The sequence below is a fragment of the Aythya marila genome, assembly GCF_965140915.1.
Source record: "Aythya marila genome assembly, chromosome: 6".
Lineage (NCBI taxonomy): Eukaryota > Metazoa > Chordata > Aves > Anseriformes > Anatidae > Aythya > Aythya marila.
Genome location: NC_139047.1, coordinates 19,301,215 through 19,320,507, shown reverse-complemented (window position 1 = coordinate 19,320,507; position 19,293 = coordinate 19,301,215). Strand labels below are relative to the sequence as shown.

Genomic DNA, 19,293 nt, shown 5'->3' with positions numbered 1-19,293 from the left:
GTACCTGTCTGATGTTATGAAATTAAATACAGCATTAGGACAGCTGACAGACATCTTAAAACCAAGCACAGGGATGAGCTTTGATCACAAGGGCCCCTACACCAGTATCCCCTCCTAGTAACCTGGCTGTGCCAGCAGCACTGTTTAGGAAACTGCAGAAAAGCATACTCTATCTTTCTTGCATTTCCTACAGTCAATTAAGAAACTTGAGTGCTAGACAGACAATGGTCTTTCTGCAGGCACCTCCTTCCTAGAGAGGAGTAGAGATTCAGCCACTTTTAATGTAGACTTCCTGTTTTCCATTGCATTCTCCACAGTAAAATTAAGTAGAAAACTTAAGAAGAAACAGACTCAGTATTGGTATTACTGCTACTATTTTAAACAATTTACTTAATTTTATTATTTGCTCATTTTTTAAAGCCAAAATGTAAAGTTTTAATTAAGCTTTGAGGTTTAGTAACACTTAAGGAGTACAGCACATCCAACAACACAAGTGTTCAGATATATGTGTAGGTTGTTACCTCTTGACTTCCTAGAAAGTGAATCTACTGCTTTGTTTCATAACAAAAATACTGTATTTGCTGTATAGCTGTAGCTATGGTACTTGAGCTGAATATGGGCAGATCCTGGCCAACTGCATGCCTTCCACCATATTCCAGAGTTAGTTTCAGCTATTAGGCACTGATAGATTTTCTGCAGGCACGTGGGTTTTTAGAAGACTGTGGCTAGCTTCTTATTCTGTAGTGGATGCTTCTGTACTTGTCTGATGGATTTCTGAAGAAGAAAGAAACAGAGTTAAGTCCTCCTTTGTCATTAGTAATCCTTATTCAATGAAAAATTAAGTGAGGGGCTGTAATTGAAACAACAATCGTCCTACAACACTAATGGCTTCATTTTCCCCCTTTCACTGTATTAGTTGCAGGATGTGTAGTTTTTAGATCTTGGTAGCCTGATCCTGTCTCTGGTCAGCACAGTAACTATTGCTTACTTCCAGTAAATGTTGCCATGGGCGAGGCTTTACCTCTTTTAGAAGGAAAAAAAAATATATGACCAAAACAGGCCAAATCAAGTGCTACTAATTTGGAAGGGGAAAAAATTACTAACTTATCTAGTATTGAATTTAATTGGGCCTGCAGTTATGATGCATGAGGCCTTCAGTATATAAAGGAATTGTATATTTCTCTGGATAATGTATTGGAGATAAGAAACTGAGACAAAAACAACACTACCATTCTGGCTTATACAAGATAGTATCAAGCAGCTATGAACAACTACGCTTTAAGGCTGTTTTTGATCTTTTTAAAGATTGGTTTAACAGATTAAATGGTGGGTTTGAATCACATATCCCCTTAGGTATCTAGCACATATTTCCTTTGTGGGCTCTCATTCTTAATTGTGAAGGCCACAATAGACCAAACCTAAAAGCTTAGATTGTACTGATGGTGCTGCAAGAATGCCAAGGGAATGACTAGATAGATGGCACTGCCAGAACAAGGAGAATTCATCAGAGACAAGACTGCATTGCCAAGAACAAGGAGGAAAAAATGCATATTATTTATAGCTTTCTTCTACTTCAAGAGATATCAACAGGACTCCGGGGAAAAAAACATTAAAACAGGATGAGTTCTTTGGCCTAAAACCACCAGAGATATAGAAAATGGTTTCAGGAGTAACAGCCAGTCTCTGTTGGCACCTGAAAATGTCAGTCATTAATCACCCCATGGTGTCAACTCTACTCTTCAGCAGTAGAATATTTCCAGTTGTGTCCTCTTCAATCTTCCTCTGAGCTGAGCAGTAGCAGAGTGTAACATTCAAGAACTTGAATGGAACTAGTAACTCTACCCTATGGAATGGTACCTGACAGTGAAGAACTGCACTGTGAGTGAAGTCACACCAACCTAGGACGAGACATTTTTCAAAACTTCTCTTCCATTTCCTATGTCAGAATTGCATTAAATCTTTAGAGTCAATACTGCTAATAGCTATGCAGTGATCAGAGTTGTAGTACTGTTGAGAACATCATGCTTGACCCTGGAAGCTCATGTCTTCACACATAATTTGCCAGTTTATTTCCACAGAGCTGAGTGACAGATTTGGAAAAAAGGCAGTGGGATTTAAGGTATCTGGTTCAGTCCCCTGAGGAGACTTGCATTTCTAAGGTCCTAGCCTTCTTATAAGACCACTACCTATGAAATTACACATGCTATAACCCGAAGCAAGCCAGCACACCACCAGAGAGGGTAAGATATTAACCAAATTCAAGTTTAATAGTCACTTCTCAGAGCATATTCTGATTTGCTAGCTGTTAGTTAAAACTTCAGCTAATAGCCCCTACCAGTAATGACACTAGGTAGTAGAGTATCTCCTGCTTAGCAAATTCTCTCTTATCAGCTGTATTTGAACTTCCTGCATTTTGTTACCATCTTCAAATAGTGGCTGAAAAGTACCCCGGTGGTCAGCCTCCTGCCTTACATGCTACATCTTCACAGCCTTCCCAGGTGAGGACTACCACCTTTCTGGCCAGGCTGAGCCAGTGACGATGTTCCTGGCCAAAGGGGAATTTTCATGACATTATCTGATCTCCCACATCCCTGTGCTGTATCAATCACCTGATGCTACTGAGATGAGTTTGGCTCTGCTGTATTTATACTACCCTTCAACCAGCTGCAGGCTGTTCTAGATCCTTAGCTGCCTCCTCAGCAGACTGAACAAGCCCAGTTTTCTCAGTTTCATTTATTTCTTATCTCAGGCTGTTCAATAGCTTTCATGTTTCTACTTGCACAAAGAGCTGTTCTCTCAGCTTCTTCCCAGTCCTTTTTTCTTCCTTTGTGTTCTTCAACACATCAAACATAAAACTGACTTAAGTCTTCTGTATTACTCTTGCAAGAGGCTTTCCATTCTTGCTTTTCAGGAAGGAAAACTGTGAAGAACAATGAAACATTACCAAAATGTTTTGTCACTAAAAATTCTCGAACCTCAAGTTAAGTCCATGATCTAAAAACACTTCTTTGCAGTTTTACAGGGATCACCAACTAGAGTTAGTCATTTAAAGCAAGCACACAAAGCATGTATCTTTGGAAGTCAGTAGTATGTGATCAATTCATGCTGTTTTTTTCGTGCTGAATGTGATCAAATGAATCAACACTTACTCAGTGCATTTCAAAAATACACAGGATTCCTACTTCACTTTATGTATAGTGAAAGGAAGAATTGTTTCCTGGTGGCTGAGTTTGGTATTTCTGTAGATGCTCAAAGTGAAAGGGGTATAAGGCCTGTGGAAGCAGGCTGTAGATTTAGAATGCAATCTACAGAACAGGGCTTTTTTCTTTAAAAAGCTGAGCAGGAAGTGAGGCTGCAATCCACCTTGCTTCTTGCTGCTGTGGAAGTAGACTAAGACCCATTTAACTCACCAATTACACAGTGGTCAGCACATGCAAATGTTCACTTAGCGATGCATTTGGAGCATTATCAAGCTCTGCAGACTTCCAGAATAACTCTTACTGTAGTCAATGATTCTTCTTAAGGCTTCAGCTTTGCCATCCAAAAGCTTTAATAAAAGTTTGCATTGTTTGCTTGCTGGAAAGAGTTTGAAGTAATAAAAGAGCACTGGCTCAGAAAGAAGGGAAATAAATTTTTCATTAGTGAAAAAAGAAAAGAATTTAGAGAATATTTCAGAAACTAATTGCCATGCCCTCTTAAAAAATAATTTCCACTCAAGTCAATTACCCAAAGATAATTGGAAAGAACCCTGCATGACTTTTAGCTAATAGTGCAGCTGTGCTAGCATTTGTTCAGATCAGAAGAGAGTTTGAGATAGGTCTTGATTGTTCCTACTTACTGTGCTTTTGTTCACATTCTGGAGTGATCACAAACTAGATCCTTTTGGATAAAACTTCAAGATGTGCTCCTACCAGGTACTGAGCCGCAACACCAGCTGAGCACTATTCTGGGCAAGCTGCCCCAGCCATGAATGCGCGTCCAGTTCTCAGTAGCAGCATCCTCACTCCACAAACAGGGCCTGTTTGGGCCACGCTAATTGAAGTGGGTACAGAGCATCAGCTGCACCTAGCCAGGCCCTGCTGTCCAGAAATGGCTCAGCAGCCCACACCACACCAGGTCTGAGCAATGGAGACAGCACTTGGGTCTGTGCCAGCTCTGAGGAGGTCTTGGCCCTGTTCTCAGGCAGGGCTTTGAGGGCCATGCAAGCTGCAGCACTCCCACACAGTTCCAAGTATTCACTCAGCCTGAGTGAGATGAGAGCTCATATACATTTGTAAGAAGGAATGGGGATGGTGTTATACCAACCAACCTTCCCCTCATACACTTTTTATTTTAATGTATACTGTATGTAGATTTACTTCTCCACTTCTACAGGTGTCTATTTAACTGAAACTAAATTTATAAGTCACTAGCTGATATTTCACAACATCCCTACTGCATAGCTTCCATGTTCTTTCAGAATTTTCTGAAGCAGTAGTTCAGCTGAGTCCTGACTGTATCCTGTACTATCTTAGAGAGAAAAAAAGGAGAACTAAAAATCTGCTTAGAAAGCCCACATCCATATTGTTTTCCCTCCTTGGACATTTGGACAGAACAATAGAAGTTGTGTGTGTTCATGGCACTCAGTTACTTACTGTCTTTATCTCCGAAGTTTTTGCTCTTTACAAAAAGCAGCCTCTCTCTGAGCATCATAATCCAAATCCGCTTGTTTTTCCTGCTCTTTTTTTGCCTTCTTTTCTGCCTGAGAAAGAAGACAGAATAACAAAGCTTTTTGTTTTACTTTGCTTTTTAAAACACATTTTGTAACATGCATTGGGAATTCATATCACTTTCAGCCCTAGAGGACATGGAAAAATGCAAACAAATTTCCACAGAAAGTGTTACCTTATACAATACCCCTTGAGAAGAAAGGCTTTGTATGATCAGCTCCCACACTGGGACAGTGACACCACAAGGACTTGAAAAATGCGGTCACGAGCTCAGGGGAAATTCAAATGTAGAAGGGGGATCTGCATTCCTAAGTGGGGTCTCCTGAAGCCATAGCTGCTAAGGGCCGATCTCTTATTGCCTGCCCTTCCAGGTCATCCTCCCTGACCAACAAGGGTTGAGAAAGCCCAGAAGAGACTTCTGTGCCACTGCTGAGATGTGGCTGGTCCCAATGCCAACATCTGCAGAGCATACAAGATTAACAAAAACCACAGCATGCTTCCTCTCCCAGCCCCTCAGCGTCTCGTACTGTTGCTTTAGATGCATGCTACTTTCTGAAGGGGCTGACAGGGTGCAGCACTTCTATTTACCATCTGCTGGAGCTGAATCTTCTGTACTTCCATACTTGCATCACGTTGTCTTTGTTTCTTGGCTTCTTCCCCTTCCAGGTAGATGCGGTTCTTCTCCATGAATGCATGGCATTCTTTTTCATTTTCTGCTTTATCCTCTATCTCCTTCTCCAGTTTCATCTTCACCTGAATTTTACACAAGAGAGGAGGTTAGCCAAGTAGCTACCCTGCCAGTTTGGAGAGTCATGTATTGCCACCAGCCATTCTGCAGGCCAGATACAAAAGCAATGATGATGCAGCCCTGTATCAGCACTCGCTGGTAAGCACAATCATCGTAGCTGGCCAGTGTCCAAGCCCCGAGTTTCCAGCAGCACCAACAGATGCGTGCCCAGCATGAGGTGGGAGAGGGAGAGAGGACCCTAGGATGATGTCAGCAGACCTGATGCAGCATGCTGATGTCTTGCAAGAGGATCTTCCTATGTGCCACTTGCAACTTGCTTAAGGAGTTGGGTGTAAGTAAGAGGCAGCTGCTAAGTGAGAACATGCACAAGTATCCCACTAAGAATTGCTATGCTAAAACCCACAATGTATCTAAAAGGTATTTGGAAGGATAGGAGAGAAAGAGGAATAAGAATGATTTATTTATTATTATTTTTTTTACCACGGTGGCTCTGTGTTCAGCAATAGATTCAATGGCAGCCTTATTTTTTGCTTCTCTCTCTTTGGTTTTCATTTGGTATTCGTCTTCTACCTCTGCAGCTCCTCGAGCAAAACGTTCGGCTTCCATCCTCAATGTCTGATTCATCTGTCCAGCTAGTTGTTTAAAAGCTTTGTCCTGATGCTCTTGAACTAGCCTGCAGTAGAACATGAGCTACCATAACATACCAGCATATCCAATATATGCTCAGCTTATCTGAGGCACTGCCCCAACTAAAGCCAGCAATCCTGCTTCCACCCTTCTATCTTCTCTTGCCACAGAGGCCCACCCATTCAGCTCTTTGACATCCTTTTACTGACGTGGCAAGTAAGCACTCCCTATTTTTTTGGCATGCTTGCTTTTTGTTGCTATAGTGAAATGGATCACACAGGGAGGAGTCCACCTAACCCACTGTCGCTGCAGGCAAATGCTGGGAGCATTGGCTGGAAGCAGAAAGCAAAGGGTGCTTGTTGCATTGGCTCTCTCAGCTACACAAGTAAACAGTATTTCTTCTATTACTGTAAGAATATTAATACTGTTGCCTAGTTAAGTCAAACATGTTCTTTCTCAGAGAAAGATAGGCAACACACTAATACAGAGATATGCATTTCAGCATCTAGGCAACTTGAAGGCTTGAGTTTACCTACCCCCCACAGCACCAATTTCTACTAAAACATAGGGTTTCAGCTGAATTGTCTACTTTTTGTCAAGTTCTACTCACAGAAAAACTTCTTGCATCAGTTTGGATTTTGCTGATGTAAAAATTCAGAGTAACATTTGTCACAGCATTAAGTTGAATCTTAACACTGAAAATACCTCAACCTACCTACTGGTCTCTGCATCTTCTTCTCTTCTCAGATCAGCCATCATTTCTTTTCCTCTAATGTAAGCCCTAATCCGATCATCATCTTGGTCTTCTCTTTGTTTCTCTTCATCTTTAATTACTTTCTGTTCAGCTACATGCTCCTGTTTAAATAAAAAATAACTACTATTGTCACACAGAATGAGATTTTAGAAATATTGAATGGGTAAGAAAAATCTATCAGAGACTTCACGCCTAACCTATCGTAACAGTTCTTTGATTGTACTAGTGGAGAAGATACTGAACAGAAACACATGGAAGAGAATACTCAGGACCCAATTATCTCAAGCAGCTGTTGGGGGAAGGAGGTACAGAGAAGGGAAAGATAGGTGTGGTGAGTAGGTCTTCACAAGTTTTCTAAGCATCTCTAATCAGAAAGACATGGAAAAAAAAAAAAAAAGTCATGTTCACAGACTCAGACTACTCCCTCCTCCTGACCAGGAAAAATGGGCTTAAAACAGAGTAGGTACATGGAATCAAAATCCAGGTATCAAACCAAGAATACTCCCTGATGTCTACAGCAGACTTTTTCATTGTAGTCCAGTTAAAGTTCAGGTGTCACATCAGGACTTTCAAGAGGCCCTTCCCAAAAACAGACAAAAGAAAGGCCTATCCTGCAGCTCTCAACATCGGTATGCAACTTAACACTGCTACTGAAGCTACCAACAAAACCTCCTGTTGCCATCAGGCCCGTTTATCCATCACCCTAATACAATTGTTTCATTCTAGACACCTACAGTGAAGCAAGCACCGAACTCTGACTTCCTGTTACTTACGTGATGCTGCCTCTGGCGTTCAAGTTTTTCCTCCTGTTCATTTTCCCTTCCTCTCTGAATTTCCAATTGGTACAACTGGTTGAGCCTTTGTATTTCTTCCCCTTCTCTTCTGGTTTCCAGCTTGGCCAGGTCTGCCTGATGCTTGTGTTCCTGTATTCTGAAACAGGCAAGGAATGGAGTAAGTGGGCTGGGGATTCCGCGACGTGAGCAGGTCGGGATCCTGCATGTCTGCAGGTACCTGAGCACGGAACAGCCCGGTATTTTGAAGTGAAAGTAGCACATCGGACCAAAATACAACCACGAGTTTTTAAGCGGTGGCTGCAAATCCTTCCGTCACAGTTGACTTCTGGCATAAAGAAGCACTTAGAAGTTTCCCAATTAAATCAGTACTAGCAAAAGCAAACACGACCAGCAGATGGGTTTGAGTAAGCGATCCCATTTGAGTATCTCAATTGTCAGCCCCCTGCATGCACGAGTCCGGCCTTTCCCGGCTAGCAGCGAGCTGCCACCTCCGCGCAGTGCCAGCGCTAAGACAAAGCGCGGCCCTCAGCCCACGCCGGCCGCACGGATGACTTATTATGGGCTGGCAGGAGCGGCGAGCACGCGGTGTTTTGCCACAGGGAGCCCACGGCGCGGGGAGGGCCCGACGGGAGCCGCGCCCGGAGCCCCACTCCCCGCTCCCCGCCGCCCGCCCCGGGCCGGGCTCGGTCCCGTTCCCGGTGCCGGCCCCGACTCACTGCGCCAGCTGCTCCCTGGCCACGGCCCGGCGCTCCGCGTAGCGCCCGCGCTCCCTCTCCGCCTCCCGCTCGGCGGCGCCCGGCTGCTGGTGCTCCATCGGCGGCTGCCTCCGCTACCGCCCGGCCCGGCCCGTCAGGGAAGCGGCGCTGCCCGGCGAGAAGCGCCCAGAGCGCGGCGGGAGGCCGGGACTGGGGCTGAGGCGGACACGGCTCCTGGCAGGGCGGGAAGAGAAAGGAAGAGCAGGGCGGCGGCTCTGGCAGCGGCCTTATAGCGGCACCGCCCCGGCCCGGCCCGACGGCTGCTGACGGCCCCGGGCGGCCCGGCCCTGGGGAGGAGCGCTGCGGAGGGTGAGGGGATCGCTGCCCCCGGCCGGCTCCGCGCCCCCGCCCCGTCCGAAGCCTGCCTCGGTCAGAAGCCGGGCTCAGAGTCTCGAAGGCACCCACGAGGCCCGTTTTCCACAGTAAAATATTATCAGGCACCCTTTTTAGGAAACTCTCCTAACTTCTTAGTGCTTGCGGCATTCCCCGGTTTGGCCCGGAGAGCTGGGCGGCTCGGGGCGAGAAACCAGGCTGGGCGGCAAAGGCCGGCTGGATCACAGCTTGCACCACTGTCAGTCTGTTTGAAAGGCTGGCCAAACCGCGCTGTTTCTTGTTGCCACAGTATTTTTGTAGTAGCTACTTACAGCTATATTGGGGTGTATATTGCCTTTTAGATGACCTTTAAGGGCTGTGACCAAACCACGTTCATATTTTCACATAACTAATTTACAGCAAGGCATTAATGTTATGGAGGTGGTTGCAAAACACTATAAAAACTGCAGTACTGTAAGTATTCTAGCTTCTGCATGTATTTGGCTGCTCTTTCTTGTCCTGCAGGTTCTGTAAATGTTTTATTTATTTTTTCTTCTTTCATGATGGGGAATACTGAACTGGAAATAGGCTAGTGAATAGTGTGACTTTTTGCACCTGTGTAAGGAATTTGTATTGCATTAGTAGCCCATAGGGCTGAAAAACCTGGGACAGTGAATTTTTAGAAAAATCATAAAAACGTAGCAGCAATAGTGAGCCTTTGGCGGGAATGGGTTCTGTTGACCGTCAGTTCTATGTAACACACTGCTGTCTCTAGTTAAATAAGCCGACTTTCATGAAATACAAGCTAGTGACTTTTGAGAATACACTCAATTCTCTGGTATTTATTTTTTCAAATGTCTTCCAGATTCATAAGATATATTTAATATAGATCTGTTTGCAGTCTTGACTCTGCCCATAACGTTCAAAAAGGTATCTTTTTAACCACATGAAAACTATTCTGTCTTTCCTTGCTGTATAGTCTCAGTGTTATTTCATATTTTTATCTTCCTGTGCAGTAGTACAGCTACAAGCAGGTAACTGGGTCTCAGCAACATCCTGTTCGTGAAAACTAAGATTTATTCCTTTGCTTCCTCTGGAAAATGGCCCACATCCAAGTCCTGTTATATCTCTGGATGCTTTGAGGAGAGGATAGAGATTGTGTGTAGTCTTGGACTCTGATTCAATAACTTGCTTGGCATAGTTCTGAAATTCACGCTCCCTACAAAGTGCAATAAGCTGTTTCTGAGCATCGTAGTCCAAGTCTGCTTGCTTCTCCTGCTGTTTTCTTGCTTGCTTTTCTGCCTGAAGAAGAAAAGGGAATGACAGCTTGGTATTTCTTTCACAACATAAAAAGCTGTGGAGTCTTCAAGAGGGTAAATTTACAAGACATTTGAGGTAATACTAAGTAGTTGATATTTGTCAAATACCATCCCTCCCAAGTTCTGTTCCCCACTCACCACAAAAAAGAAGGGGTACATTGAATAGCTGAGTGAACATCAGCATTTGCTGCTGCTCTTTGGTAGTCTGCCCAGAAGATACAAGAGACCAGCAGCAATACATAATAACACAGGACAAGAAGTGATGTGTCATTGCAAAACAGCCTTGACATGCACAACACCCCTTGAGAAGAAAGGCTTTGTATGATCAGCTCCCACACTGGGACAGTGACACCACAAGGACTTGAAAAATGCGGTCACAAGCTCAGGGGAAATTCAAATGCAGAAGGGGGATCTGCATTCCTGAGTGGGGTCTCCTGAAGCCATAGCTGCTATGTGCAGCTTAGTGATCTTTCTCATCGCCTGCCCTTCCAGGTCATCCTCCCTGACCAACAAGGGTTGAGAAAGCCCAGAAGAGACTTCTGTGCCACTGCTGAGATGTGGCTGGTCCCAATGCCAACATCTGCAGAGCATACAAGATTAACAAAAACCACAGCATGCTTCCTCTCCCAGCCCCTCAGCGTCTCGTACTGTTGCTTTAGATGCATGCTACTTTCTGAAGGGGCTGACAGGGTGCAGCACTTCTATTTACCATCTGCTGGAGCTGAATCTTCTGTACTTCCATACTTGCATCACGTTGTCTTTGTTTCTTGGCTTCTTCCCCTTCCAGGTAGATGCGGTTCTTTTCCATTAATTCATGACGTTCTTTTACACTTTCTGCTTTATCCTCTATCTCCTTCTCCAGTTTCATCTTCACCTGAATTTTACACAAGAGAGGAGGTTAGCCAAGTAGCTACCCTGCCAGTTTGGAGAGTCATGTATTGCCACCAGCCATTCTGCAGGCCAGATACAAAAGCAATGATGATGCACTCCTGTATCAGCACTCGCTGGTAAGCACAATCATCGTAGCTGGCCAGTGTCCAAGCCCCGAGCTTCCAGCAGCACCAACAGATGCGTGCCCAGCATGAGGTGGGAGAGGGAGAGAGGACCCTAGGATGATGTCAGCAGACCTGATGCAGCATGCTGATCTCTTGCAAGAGGATCTTCCCATGTGCCACTTGCAACTTGCTTTAGGAGTTGGGTGTAAGTAAGAGGCAGCTGCTAAGTGAGAACATGCACAAGCATCCCACTAAGAATTGCTATGCTAAAACCCACAATGTATCTAAAAGGTATTTGGAAGGATAGGAGAGAAAGAGGAATAAGAATGATTTATTTATTATTATTTTTTTTTTTTACCACGGTGGCTCTGTGTTCAGCAATAGATTCAATGGCAGCCTTTGTTTTTGCTTCTTTCTCTTTGTTCTTTTTTTCTTCTTCGGCTTCTTTTTTTGCAATGTCTCTAGCAATACGATCATCTTCCATCTTCAATGCTTCACTCATTTGGGCAGCCAATTGGGTAACAATTTTGTCCTGACGTTCCTGTGTTAGTCTGCAGAAGAACATGAGGTATTGTAACATACGCACCTGGTCTACCTGAAGCATTGCTGCTTCCAAACCCAGCAGTCTTCTCTTCCTGCCACACAGCTTGCACTTCTGTAAATCTTTGTACTTTGAAGAGGGGAGAGATGACACACACACATAGACCTATAACTAATGAACCTGTGAAAGAACTTCCTTTTTGTCCTGAATTCTCCTCTTCCCTATGAGTAGAATTTAATTATACAATAACTGTGATTTTTTTTTTTTTTGGTTATATCATCAGCTTGAAGAACTTGAATGTGACAACTGTATAATACTTAAGTTTGATACATTTGATACACAAACTTTGTACCTACCTACGCATTTCAGCTTCCTTCTCTTTCATCAGCGTGGCAATCCTTTGCTTTGCTTTGAAATGAGCTCTAATCCGATCATCTTCTTCCATTTCTTTTTGTTCCTCTGCTGCCTTGATTATTTTCTGGTCAGCTACATGCTTCTGCATAGGCAAAACAGTCTTGATATAACAGGTGAAGTTCAGAAAATCTAGGCCTTTGGCTGCAACTTGAAAGAATCACTTCCTCTTCTGTTCTCTCTTCGTGTTTTTCTAAGAGAGCAGAAAGGAAGGGGATTCTTCTTCTTATGGCTCAAACATGCATGAAGGAGATGGTGGATAGGAGAAAGGAGAAGGGGAAATGAGCATTAAACAGCTGCTCCTCCAACCCATTATGCAGGTCAGCATGCAATGCAGGGAGCATTATCCCTCGCTGCCATCCAGACACGTGGGAGAGGGGGATGTAGAGAGGAATGGAACTGCGTAACCCCACCAATACTTACACAGACTGTGCTACTCCTGGCCCACCTCATCCAAAACTATCCCAGTTTGAGCTTAATCCAAATCCTAGCTGACGAGGAGTTTTCTAGAGTCCTATGTAAAAAAATTTACTGTCTTTTGCATGCTGGCCAAAAGCGTTGTGAGGCGTGTCTGGTTTGCATTTAGCAAGGTGCCTTTGAAGGTGAAGAGGGAGGGCAGCAGATCTTGACAAATTTTCTAAACATATCTAATCATAAAGGGAAAGACAAGTTAAAGAGATATTTTCATGTTCATAGACTCAGACTACTCCCTCTTCCTAACAAATGAAAATGGGCTTGAAACAGGGCAGGTACATGGTACCCAAATGCAGTTTTTAAGTCAAGTAGACTGTTCCTTAATGTCTACAGCAGACCTTTTCATCGTACACCAGTCAGAGCATCAGGTGCTGATGTTACCCCTTCAGACAAGAGAAGGGACTTCCACCCAAGGGGCCTTCTCAAGAGCAGACAGGGAAGACATGGCCTGCAACCAGCAATGTAGGGATATGACCTAACATTGGTAAAGTTGTCAGCAAACCTCCTGTTGCCAGCAGGCCCACTTAGATAGTATTAACGCTATTGCTTCACTCTGAGAAGACAAGGTAAAACAAGCATTTTGAACTCTCTGCTTTCCTGTCACTTACACGATACAGCTTCTGGCGTTCAAGTTTTTCCTCATGTTCCTTTTCCATTTTTTTCTGCATTTCCAACTCATACAGTCGACTTAATCTCTGTATTTCTTCTCCTTCTCTTTTGTCCTCTAGCCTGGCCAGATCTGCCTGACGCTTGTGCTCCTCTATTCTGAAACAAACAAACAAACAAAAAGTTAAAAAAATGGGTTAGGGACCAAGTGAAATAAATGAAGTAAAGATTCTGCTTGCCTATAAAATTTAAAAAAAAATCTGTCATTTTGAAGTGAAGTTGGGTATATTGTCAGATGTAAAGAACAGCAACATTGTGTGCAACTTTCTGTAAAACCTTACAGGATGTATTTGTGAGAAGAGAGTTTAAATACATAATTAATCACAAGTAACCCTATTTTACTACTACTTACTGTTCCAACTGATCTCTGCATATTGCCCGTCGATCCATATAACGCTGATGTGCCTTTTCTTGCTCTCTGAGAATAGCTTCTTTACGCTCACGTTCTGCTTCTTCTTCCTTCTTTTTGTTAACACTTGGCTTGAACTTTTTAAATTCAATTTGAGCATCTCTTTCCTTTAGGACCTCAGTAAGTAGCAGTGCACTCTACAAAAGAACGTTTCAATTAATTTGCATGTTCAGAGTGTTTAAAGAAATTCAATACAATTTGAATTTAAATATTTTAAGTTGTCAACAAACATGCAACCCTTTCACTCTTTCGTTCTGATAGTATAGGTAAGTTTTTGCTTGATCAATAGCTTCCTTCCGTTTTGCTGCTTGGAACTGTGCTTCTTCCAAATCAACTTTCTTTCTTTCTTCCTCTTCCTTTTCTTCACGTAATTTTTTGGCTTTAAGTTTCCTTTGTGCCTGGCCCTATAATGCAGATAAAAATTCACTTTTTTAGAAGTCACATTCAAAACTATGGAATAAAAAATGTATAAACCATTCTGACGGTGATGAATCACCGAGTGATTTTTTTTTTAATTTTGCATTTTAGGTTTAATTTGACAATTAAACCATTTATACGTAGCTTAGTTAAAATACATATTTAAAAGCAGATGTTAAACTAAGGGAATACACCTAGAAATATTGTTGTGTTTTTGCCTACATGCATCACCTAGTTGACAGATGTGTCTTGTATTTACCATAATGGTATTGGGCCAGTCTTTTACAGCCGCTTTGGAGCGTCGGTGCATTTCCTCACGTTCTTTCTTCTCAGCAAGGATGCGTGCTGCTTCTCTACTAATGCTGCCAAGATTGTCCTGCATCCTTTCCCATTCCGCTTTTGGCAATATAATTACTTGATGGAGATCTACTCCATTTGGAGTAAAACATCCAGCTAGAACACTGTTTTGTACAGAACTGTGCAATGCTAGGTAGAGGGAAGAAAAGATACTGAGGTTACTTGGAATCACAAAATCCTAATTCAAACCTGCAGCAGGATTTCAGTCCCTGCATATTATCAGTACTGAGTCGTCCTGACAGTAACTCTCCCTGTCCCAGCACCCCAGAGCTGTGATGGCCGATCTGTGCCTGTGTTCCGAGTGTGGGCAGTGTGTGTAGTTGGGCCGTGGCGCTGAGCAGCGTAACTGTGCGCATCCCTGTACCCGTGTGTGCGTGCAGGGTCGGCCTGTGGTAGCTGATGCCTCGCAGACGGTATTTGGCCATGGGGGCCAGGAAGCATTCCCGGCAGGGAACGACTGGGGAACGGCGCTGAAGGTGGTGCTGGGGGTGGGTGCGGCAGCAGCAGGGGCGCAGGCCGTGCCTCGCCGCCCTTCTCAGTGCGCGCCCTGCACCTCCTGCAACACAGCGGGCGTGGCAGGGCAGTGCCTCGAGCCGCTGGCAGGACGCGCAGTGCCTTGCGTTGGGCACACACACACACGCGGGCACTCCCACAGCCCTCAGGTCACCGCTGCGCTTCGAGCAGCGCCCTTTGTGTCCCCAGCGGCATTCCCGAGGGAAACGGCGCAGAGCTGCGCGCTGCCGGCGGGGGGTGCCCAGCCACGGGCGGCCGGGGCGTTCACCGCGGGTCGCGCTGCTGCTGCTGCTGCTGCTGCTGCTGCCGCCGACCTCAGCCCGTTTCCAGCCGCGCTGCCTGGGGGACCCCACCTCGCTCCCCCTGCCCCCGGGCAGGGCCCAGGGACGCCCCAAGGGCCCCGCGCACTCACGGGGCAGCCGCCCCCTCCCGCTGGGCCGCCCGTGCCGCGCCGCCGCCATGTCCCGGCGCTGCCGCTGTTGCCGCGCAACCCGGCGGCGGGCGGGGCTGGCGCGGGGCGCGACGGGAGCGGCGGGGCCGGGCCCGGGCCTGGGCCTGTCCCCTGCGGGCCTGGCTGCGCCAGCGCGGCGTTGAGGCGGCCCGGCCGCCCCGCTCCGCGGCGGCAGCGCTGCCTGGCGGCGGGAGCCCCGCTCGGTCGCGGTGGCGGTGGCGGCGCGGGGCCCGGCCGGTGCCGCAGCACGGCTCTGGGATGCGCCGCCGGGCCCGGAGCTGCCGCGGGCTGCCCGCCTCGGCCTCAGCTTCGCGTCCCGCAGCCGGAGCGGCCGCAGGCAGTGCCCCCAGGTTGTGTGCTTGGCTTAGCGCCCTTCCCTCGCGTCGTGTTTGTCACCTGAGCACAAGATCGGGGTAGGAGCTGAGTAGTTTCTTTTATATAAGTATTTCTCTTTTTTTTATTATTATTATTTTTTTTTTCTCTTGTTTGTTCTGTAAACCGACCCTGGGCAGCCATGAAATTCCTGCTGGTTTTTGACTTTGACCACACGATCGTAGATGAAAATAGCGACACCTGGATCGTGAAGTGTGCTCCTGGGAAGAGGCTTCCTCACGGACTGAGAAACTCCTACCAGCCTGGGCACTGGACCGAATACATGGGCAGAGTGTTTGTCTACCTGGGAGACAGCGGTGTCAAAGAGGAGGAGATGAGAAGGACTATGACAACGATCCCTTTCACTGCGGGAATGGGAGATCTTCTGCGTTTTATTGGCGAGAACAAGGAGCTTTTTGACTGCATAATTGTTTCAGATTCTAATACTGTATTTATTGACTGGATTCTAAAAGCCGCTGACTTCCATAAGGTGTTTGATGAAGTGTTTACAAACCCTGCAGCATTCAGCAGTACCGGCTATCTAACTGTGCAGAACTTTCACGCTCACCATTGTCCGAAGTGCCCTAAAAACCTTTGCAAAAGGAAAGTTTTAAAAGAATTCCTAGATAAACAGTTGGAGCGAGGAGTAAGTTATACACAAGTTGTATATATAGGTGATGGTGGGAATGACCTATGTCCGGTAATGTCTCTGAAGAAGAATGATATTGCTATGCCCAGGCATGGGTATACCTTAGAGAAAAGGATTTCTCAGCTTTCCCAAGATCACAGTCCTGTAGAGTGTTCTGTTCTGGTTTGGTCAACTGCTGTTGAAATAGCGTCTTATCTGAAGCTGCTTATAAAGGAATAATTCAGATGATAAAAGGAAACCAATATAGTTATGCCTTTTTCTTCCCAGGAGAGAAACACTACGTGTGCATAAAAGCACAAAATTAGAACTGCGATGTGCTCTGAACCCATGTTTTTTAAACACGATACAAAACTGTATGTTCAATTTTGGCAATAGTGGGAAAGTGATGTTAAAACAGCTTTCTAGCATATTACATGTTCCAAAATCAGTGGAAAAGGGGGTGAGAGGGTTGCAGGAGGAATCGTCGTTAATCTTCTCCCGACCCCGAAGGTTTACTGACTGCATGTGAGGTCTGTTCCATGTGCTCAGGGAAAGGAGTGGGATTAGTGCACAAAAGAAAGAAATAATTCTTTACTTAAAAAGAACTTAAATTCTTAACATACCAGGAGCATGGTTCTGGAACCATTGGCTTTGAATACTATTTAATCAGGGTAAATGTTTAATTTGTAAATGATTTGGTATGCCTCTAATCTTGTTTGATCTGAAGATGCATTTATATTTTTAATACACTGAATGTTTACCAAACAAAACTCCTTTTTAAGAGTTTTAATTAAAGACAATAAAAGTTACTGTCAGTGACAAAAGCAACATACAAGATTTGCATAACGTGTTCTGCTGGCCTCTGTGTTGTTAGTTAGGCACCTGTTTTTGTCAGGGCCTGGGGAGAGCGAACACAAGCCTGGGTGTCAGTCTTTGGGTACCACCGTTTACATTGTCAGTCAGACCCCTTCTCTTCTGGAGAGCAGTAAGAATGGTGCAGTGCTGTTGACAGGAGAGCCATTCTCCTATTCCCTTGACTATCACCCTGACCGTGTGCGTAGGGCTGCCGCTGGTTAGATCTTCCCTGCTGACCCCTTGGAGCCAGCCGGGTGCTGTTTCCTCAATGGGTTTCTGCTGCAGTGTGTGGGCCCACAGAACGGTGTTTATGTGCATGTGTTTGCACGGTTCTGCCCGTTCACTCTTGTCTATGTGCACCACATAGCCCTCTCATGGGCTGTAAGGGAGCATCTGTGTCCATTCTAACTTTTTAACAGAATTCACCTGCCTTTCAGTAGTTTCAGGAACCGTATGTGACCAGGGAGTCTTTCGCACTCACAGCAAGATGAGCCCTAAGACTTCGTGCTATGCATACTGAAGTATGTCTCATTAAAGTCACGCTTTTCCATGCCAAATGTTTTCTTAGTCTCCCAAAATAGGTTATAATCTGCTATTGAACTGATGTCTGTTCTCTACCTCTTCTCTAACTCTTGCAGTAGTTCAGTTGCAGATGTCCAAGTTGTAGCTCAGCAACCTGCAATTGCTGTAGCTGTTGTCTTCTGTGTTGTCTGGGCAGCGCTCTTCTCATTTTCTTATGGACACTTGATGTTGTCACTACCTTCTTTCTCTAAGTTGAAGGTTTATTAGGGGTGGTCTTCCCCATTTTGAGTGGAAATCTTGAATATTTCCTTTGAGTACTGCCTTGTACTGGGGTTTAGCCCTTCACCTATTTTAACTAATTACAGCAGGTTGCTTTAGCAGTTTGTTACCTAAGGTGTCTCAAATAATATACTTGACTTATTAGGGGCACAGCTGACAGATAGTTGATAGCTGTCTGAGGTGTTTATACTAGAGATCTTAACTTGTCTTGTGCAAGGGCACATAGATGGCATCTTGCTAACTGGTGGGCCTCAACAGTTTTGAGTCTTCTGATCTGCGGGTTGTACAAAAGTGCTAATGGCTGTAGCATTGCACAATATTGTGTGGTTACTTCTTAAAGTTGTGTATGTCCTGCATTCTGGATGTGCTGCTGTACTGGTACTGTGCCAATCTCTTCTGTGCTCCTCATAACCTACCTGCAAAACAGTTTGCCTTCTGTTTGTCCAGTTATTGTCCAGATCTCAGTTATTGCTTATTTAAAAAGCAAAGAAACAAACAAAAAAGCCCTAGCCACCTAGTATATGAATATTCTTTTTTTTTTTTTCTTCCACTTAAATTAGGTTTCCTAATATTCTTTAGCCATAGGAATCTTATTTTGTAATTTGCTATATTGCTGAATCATTAAGACATTAACCTCCATAATCAAAAAGGGATTGTTTTTATTTTTTTGTGATAGAGTATGGAAGCAGGAGATGAGAATAGATTAAGCAAAGAAAACTAATTGAAAGATTAGCTATTATGATTCAATCACTTCAAGTACAGGGTAGAGCTGATGCTATTTGCTGGACAAATTGTGTGTTAGAGACAGAAGGAGCTTTTCCATTCCAGTAGGTAAGCCATTAAGCAATTAATGAGGTCTCGTGTTATTTTTTTCTCCTCTTCTGAAGATAAAAAAGAAATCCGTTTTCTGAAGCACCACAATTACCACATTTTTCCACATTTGGGTATAAGGGAGGGGAGATGTGTACCTCCAGACTGTGAAGTCAGCTTCAGCTGGTAACACAGCCAAAAGAGAAAAGGAGAAGACAGAGGACATCCTTGAAAGGGTACATGTTCTGTACTTAGTGTTGCTGACCTAACTTGCTGGGTGGCTAAAACAGCATGCCCTCTGGTGGGGGGGGAGATGCCCAGCTTCTGGGGAAATGTGGTAACTTAGGTAAAGATATTAAGGAATGCATAATGCGAGGCTGCTGAGCATATGGGAATTTTTCTGTATGGTAACAGATCTGGTATTACACACAGGCTACTGTAAGGAGTATGTAGCTGTAATACTATGCCCTGACCTGATGTGCTAGTAGAGTGGCCAAGGGCTGAAAGAAGTTCATGCATATCCAAAGGAAGCTGATGAAATGAAAGGTGAAAAACAGCAGCAAAACGAAGCTGTT

The 19,293-nt window shown here is 44.8% G+C and overlaps 3 protein-coding genes across 7 annotated transcripts; 1 reads left to right on the top strand and 2 right to left on the bottom strand.

Moving 5' to 3' along the window:
* Positions 1-363: 363 nt before the first annotated feature.
* LOC309879746 (cilia- and flagella- associated protein 210-like) lies at positions 364-8,608 on the bottom strand. Of its 4 annotated transcripts, XR_014317838.1 has the most exons (9): positions 8,349-8,608; positions 7,612-7,768; positions 6,800-6,939; positions 5,938-6,130; positions 5,298-5,462; positions 4,635-4,741; positions 3,411-3,606; positions 2,781-2,920; positions 364-774 (listed from the first exon to the last, which is right to left on the bottom strand). XR_014317838.1 is itself a non-coding variant. In XM_082763915.1 (7 exons), exons 1-6 carry the CDS (start codon positions 8,444-8,446, stop codon positions 4,640-4,642), a joined length of 855 nt encoding a protein of 284 aa, XP_082620041.1. In that variant the 5' UTR covers positions 8,447-8,607; the 3' UTR covers positions 364-774; positions 4,635-4,639. The 4 variants fall into 4 exon arrangements, 1 of the variants encoding a protein (XP_082620041.1); XR_014317839.1 differs by lacking the exon at positions 2,781-2,920; XR_014317840.1 differs by lacking the exon at positions 3,411-3,606.
* A 974-nt stretch (positions 8,609-9,582) lies between these two features.
* CFAP210 (cilia and flagella associated protein 210) lies at positions 9,583-15,271 on the bottom strand. The gene is made up of 9 exons (XM_082762940.1): positions 15,214-15,271; positions 14,191-14,417; positions 13,745-13,918; positions 13,458-13,651; positions 13,048-13,204; positions 11,911-12,050; positions 11,372-11,564; positions 10,728-10,892; positions 9,583-10,001 (listed from the first exon to the last, which is right to left on the bottom strand). The coding sequence occupies exons 1-9, from the start codon at positions 15,260-15,262 to the stop codon at positions 9,687-9,689; spliced, it is 1,614 nt and encodes a 537-aa protein (XP_082619066.1). The 5' UTR covers positions 15,263-15,271; the 3' UTR covers positions 9,583-9,686.
* Positions 15,272-15,368: 97 nt separating this feature from the next.
* Positions 15,369-17,092, top strand: PHOSPHO2 (phosphatase, orphan 2). 2 transcript variants are annotated; one of them, XM_082762942.1, is made up of 2 exons: positions 15,369-15,602; positions 15,765-17,092. In XM_082762942.1, the coding sequence occupies exon 2, from the start codon at positions 15,767-15,769 to the stop codon at positions 16,490-16,492; it is 726 nt and encodes a 241-aa protein (XP_082619068.1). In that variant the 5' UTR covers positions 15,369-15,602; positions 15,765-15,766; the 3' UTR covers positions 16,493-17,092. The 2 variants fall into 2 exon arrangements, with proteins under 2 accessions (XP_082619068.1, XP_082619067.1); XM_082762941.1 differs by having other exon boundaries at positions 15,369-15,665.
* The last annotated feature ends 2,201 nt before the right edge of the window (positions 17,093-19,293 follow it).

Bases quoted from the DNA above. Each gene is read 5' to 3' on its own strand.
- LOC309879746 (XM_082763915.1), bottom strand. From the start codon at position 8,446: ATGGAGCACCAGCAGCCGGGCGCCGCCGAGCGGGAGGCGGAGAGGGAG. The intron at 6,940-7,611 runs GTAAGTAACAGG...TTATTTAAACAG, and splicing joins AACGCCAGAGGCAGCATCAC to GAGCATGTAGCTGAACAGAA. The intron at 6,131-6,799 runs GTAGGTTGAGGT...GTTCTACTGCAG, and splicing joins GAAGATGCAGAGACCAGTAG to GCTAGTTCAAGAGCATCAGG.
- PHOSPHO2 (XM_082762942.1), top strand. From the start codon at position 15,767: ATGAAATTCCTGCTGGTTTTTGACTTTGACCACACGATCGTAGATGAA.
- CFAP210 (XM_082762940.1), bottom strand. From the start codon at position 15,262: ATGGCGGCGGCGCGGCACGGGCGGCCCAGCGGGAGGGGGCGGCTGCCC. The intron at 13,652-13,744 runs GTTTGTTGACAA...GTTCTTTTGTAG, and splicing joins AAAGAGTGAAAGGGTTGCAT to AGTGCACTGCTACTTACTGA. The intron at 10,002-10,727 runs GTAAATAGAAGT...TTTCTTCTTCAG, and splicing joins AGATTCAGCTCCAGCAGATG to GCAGAAAAGCAAGCAAGAAA.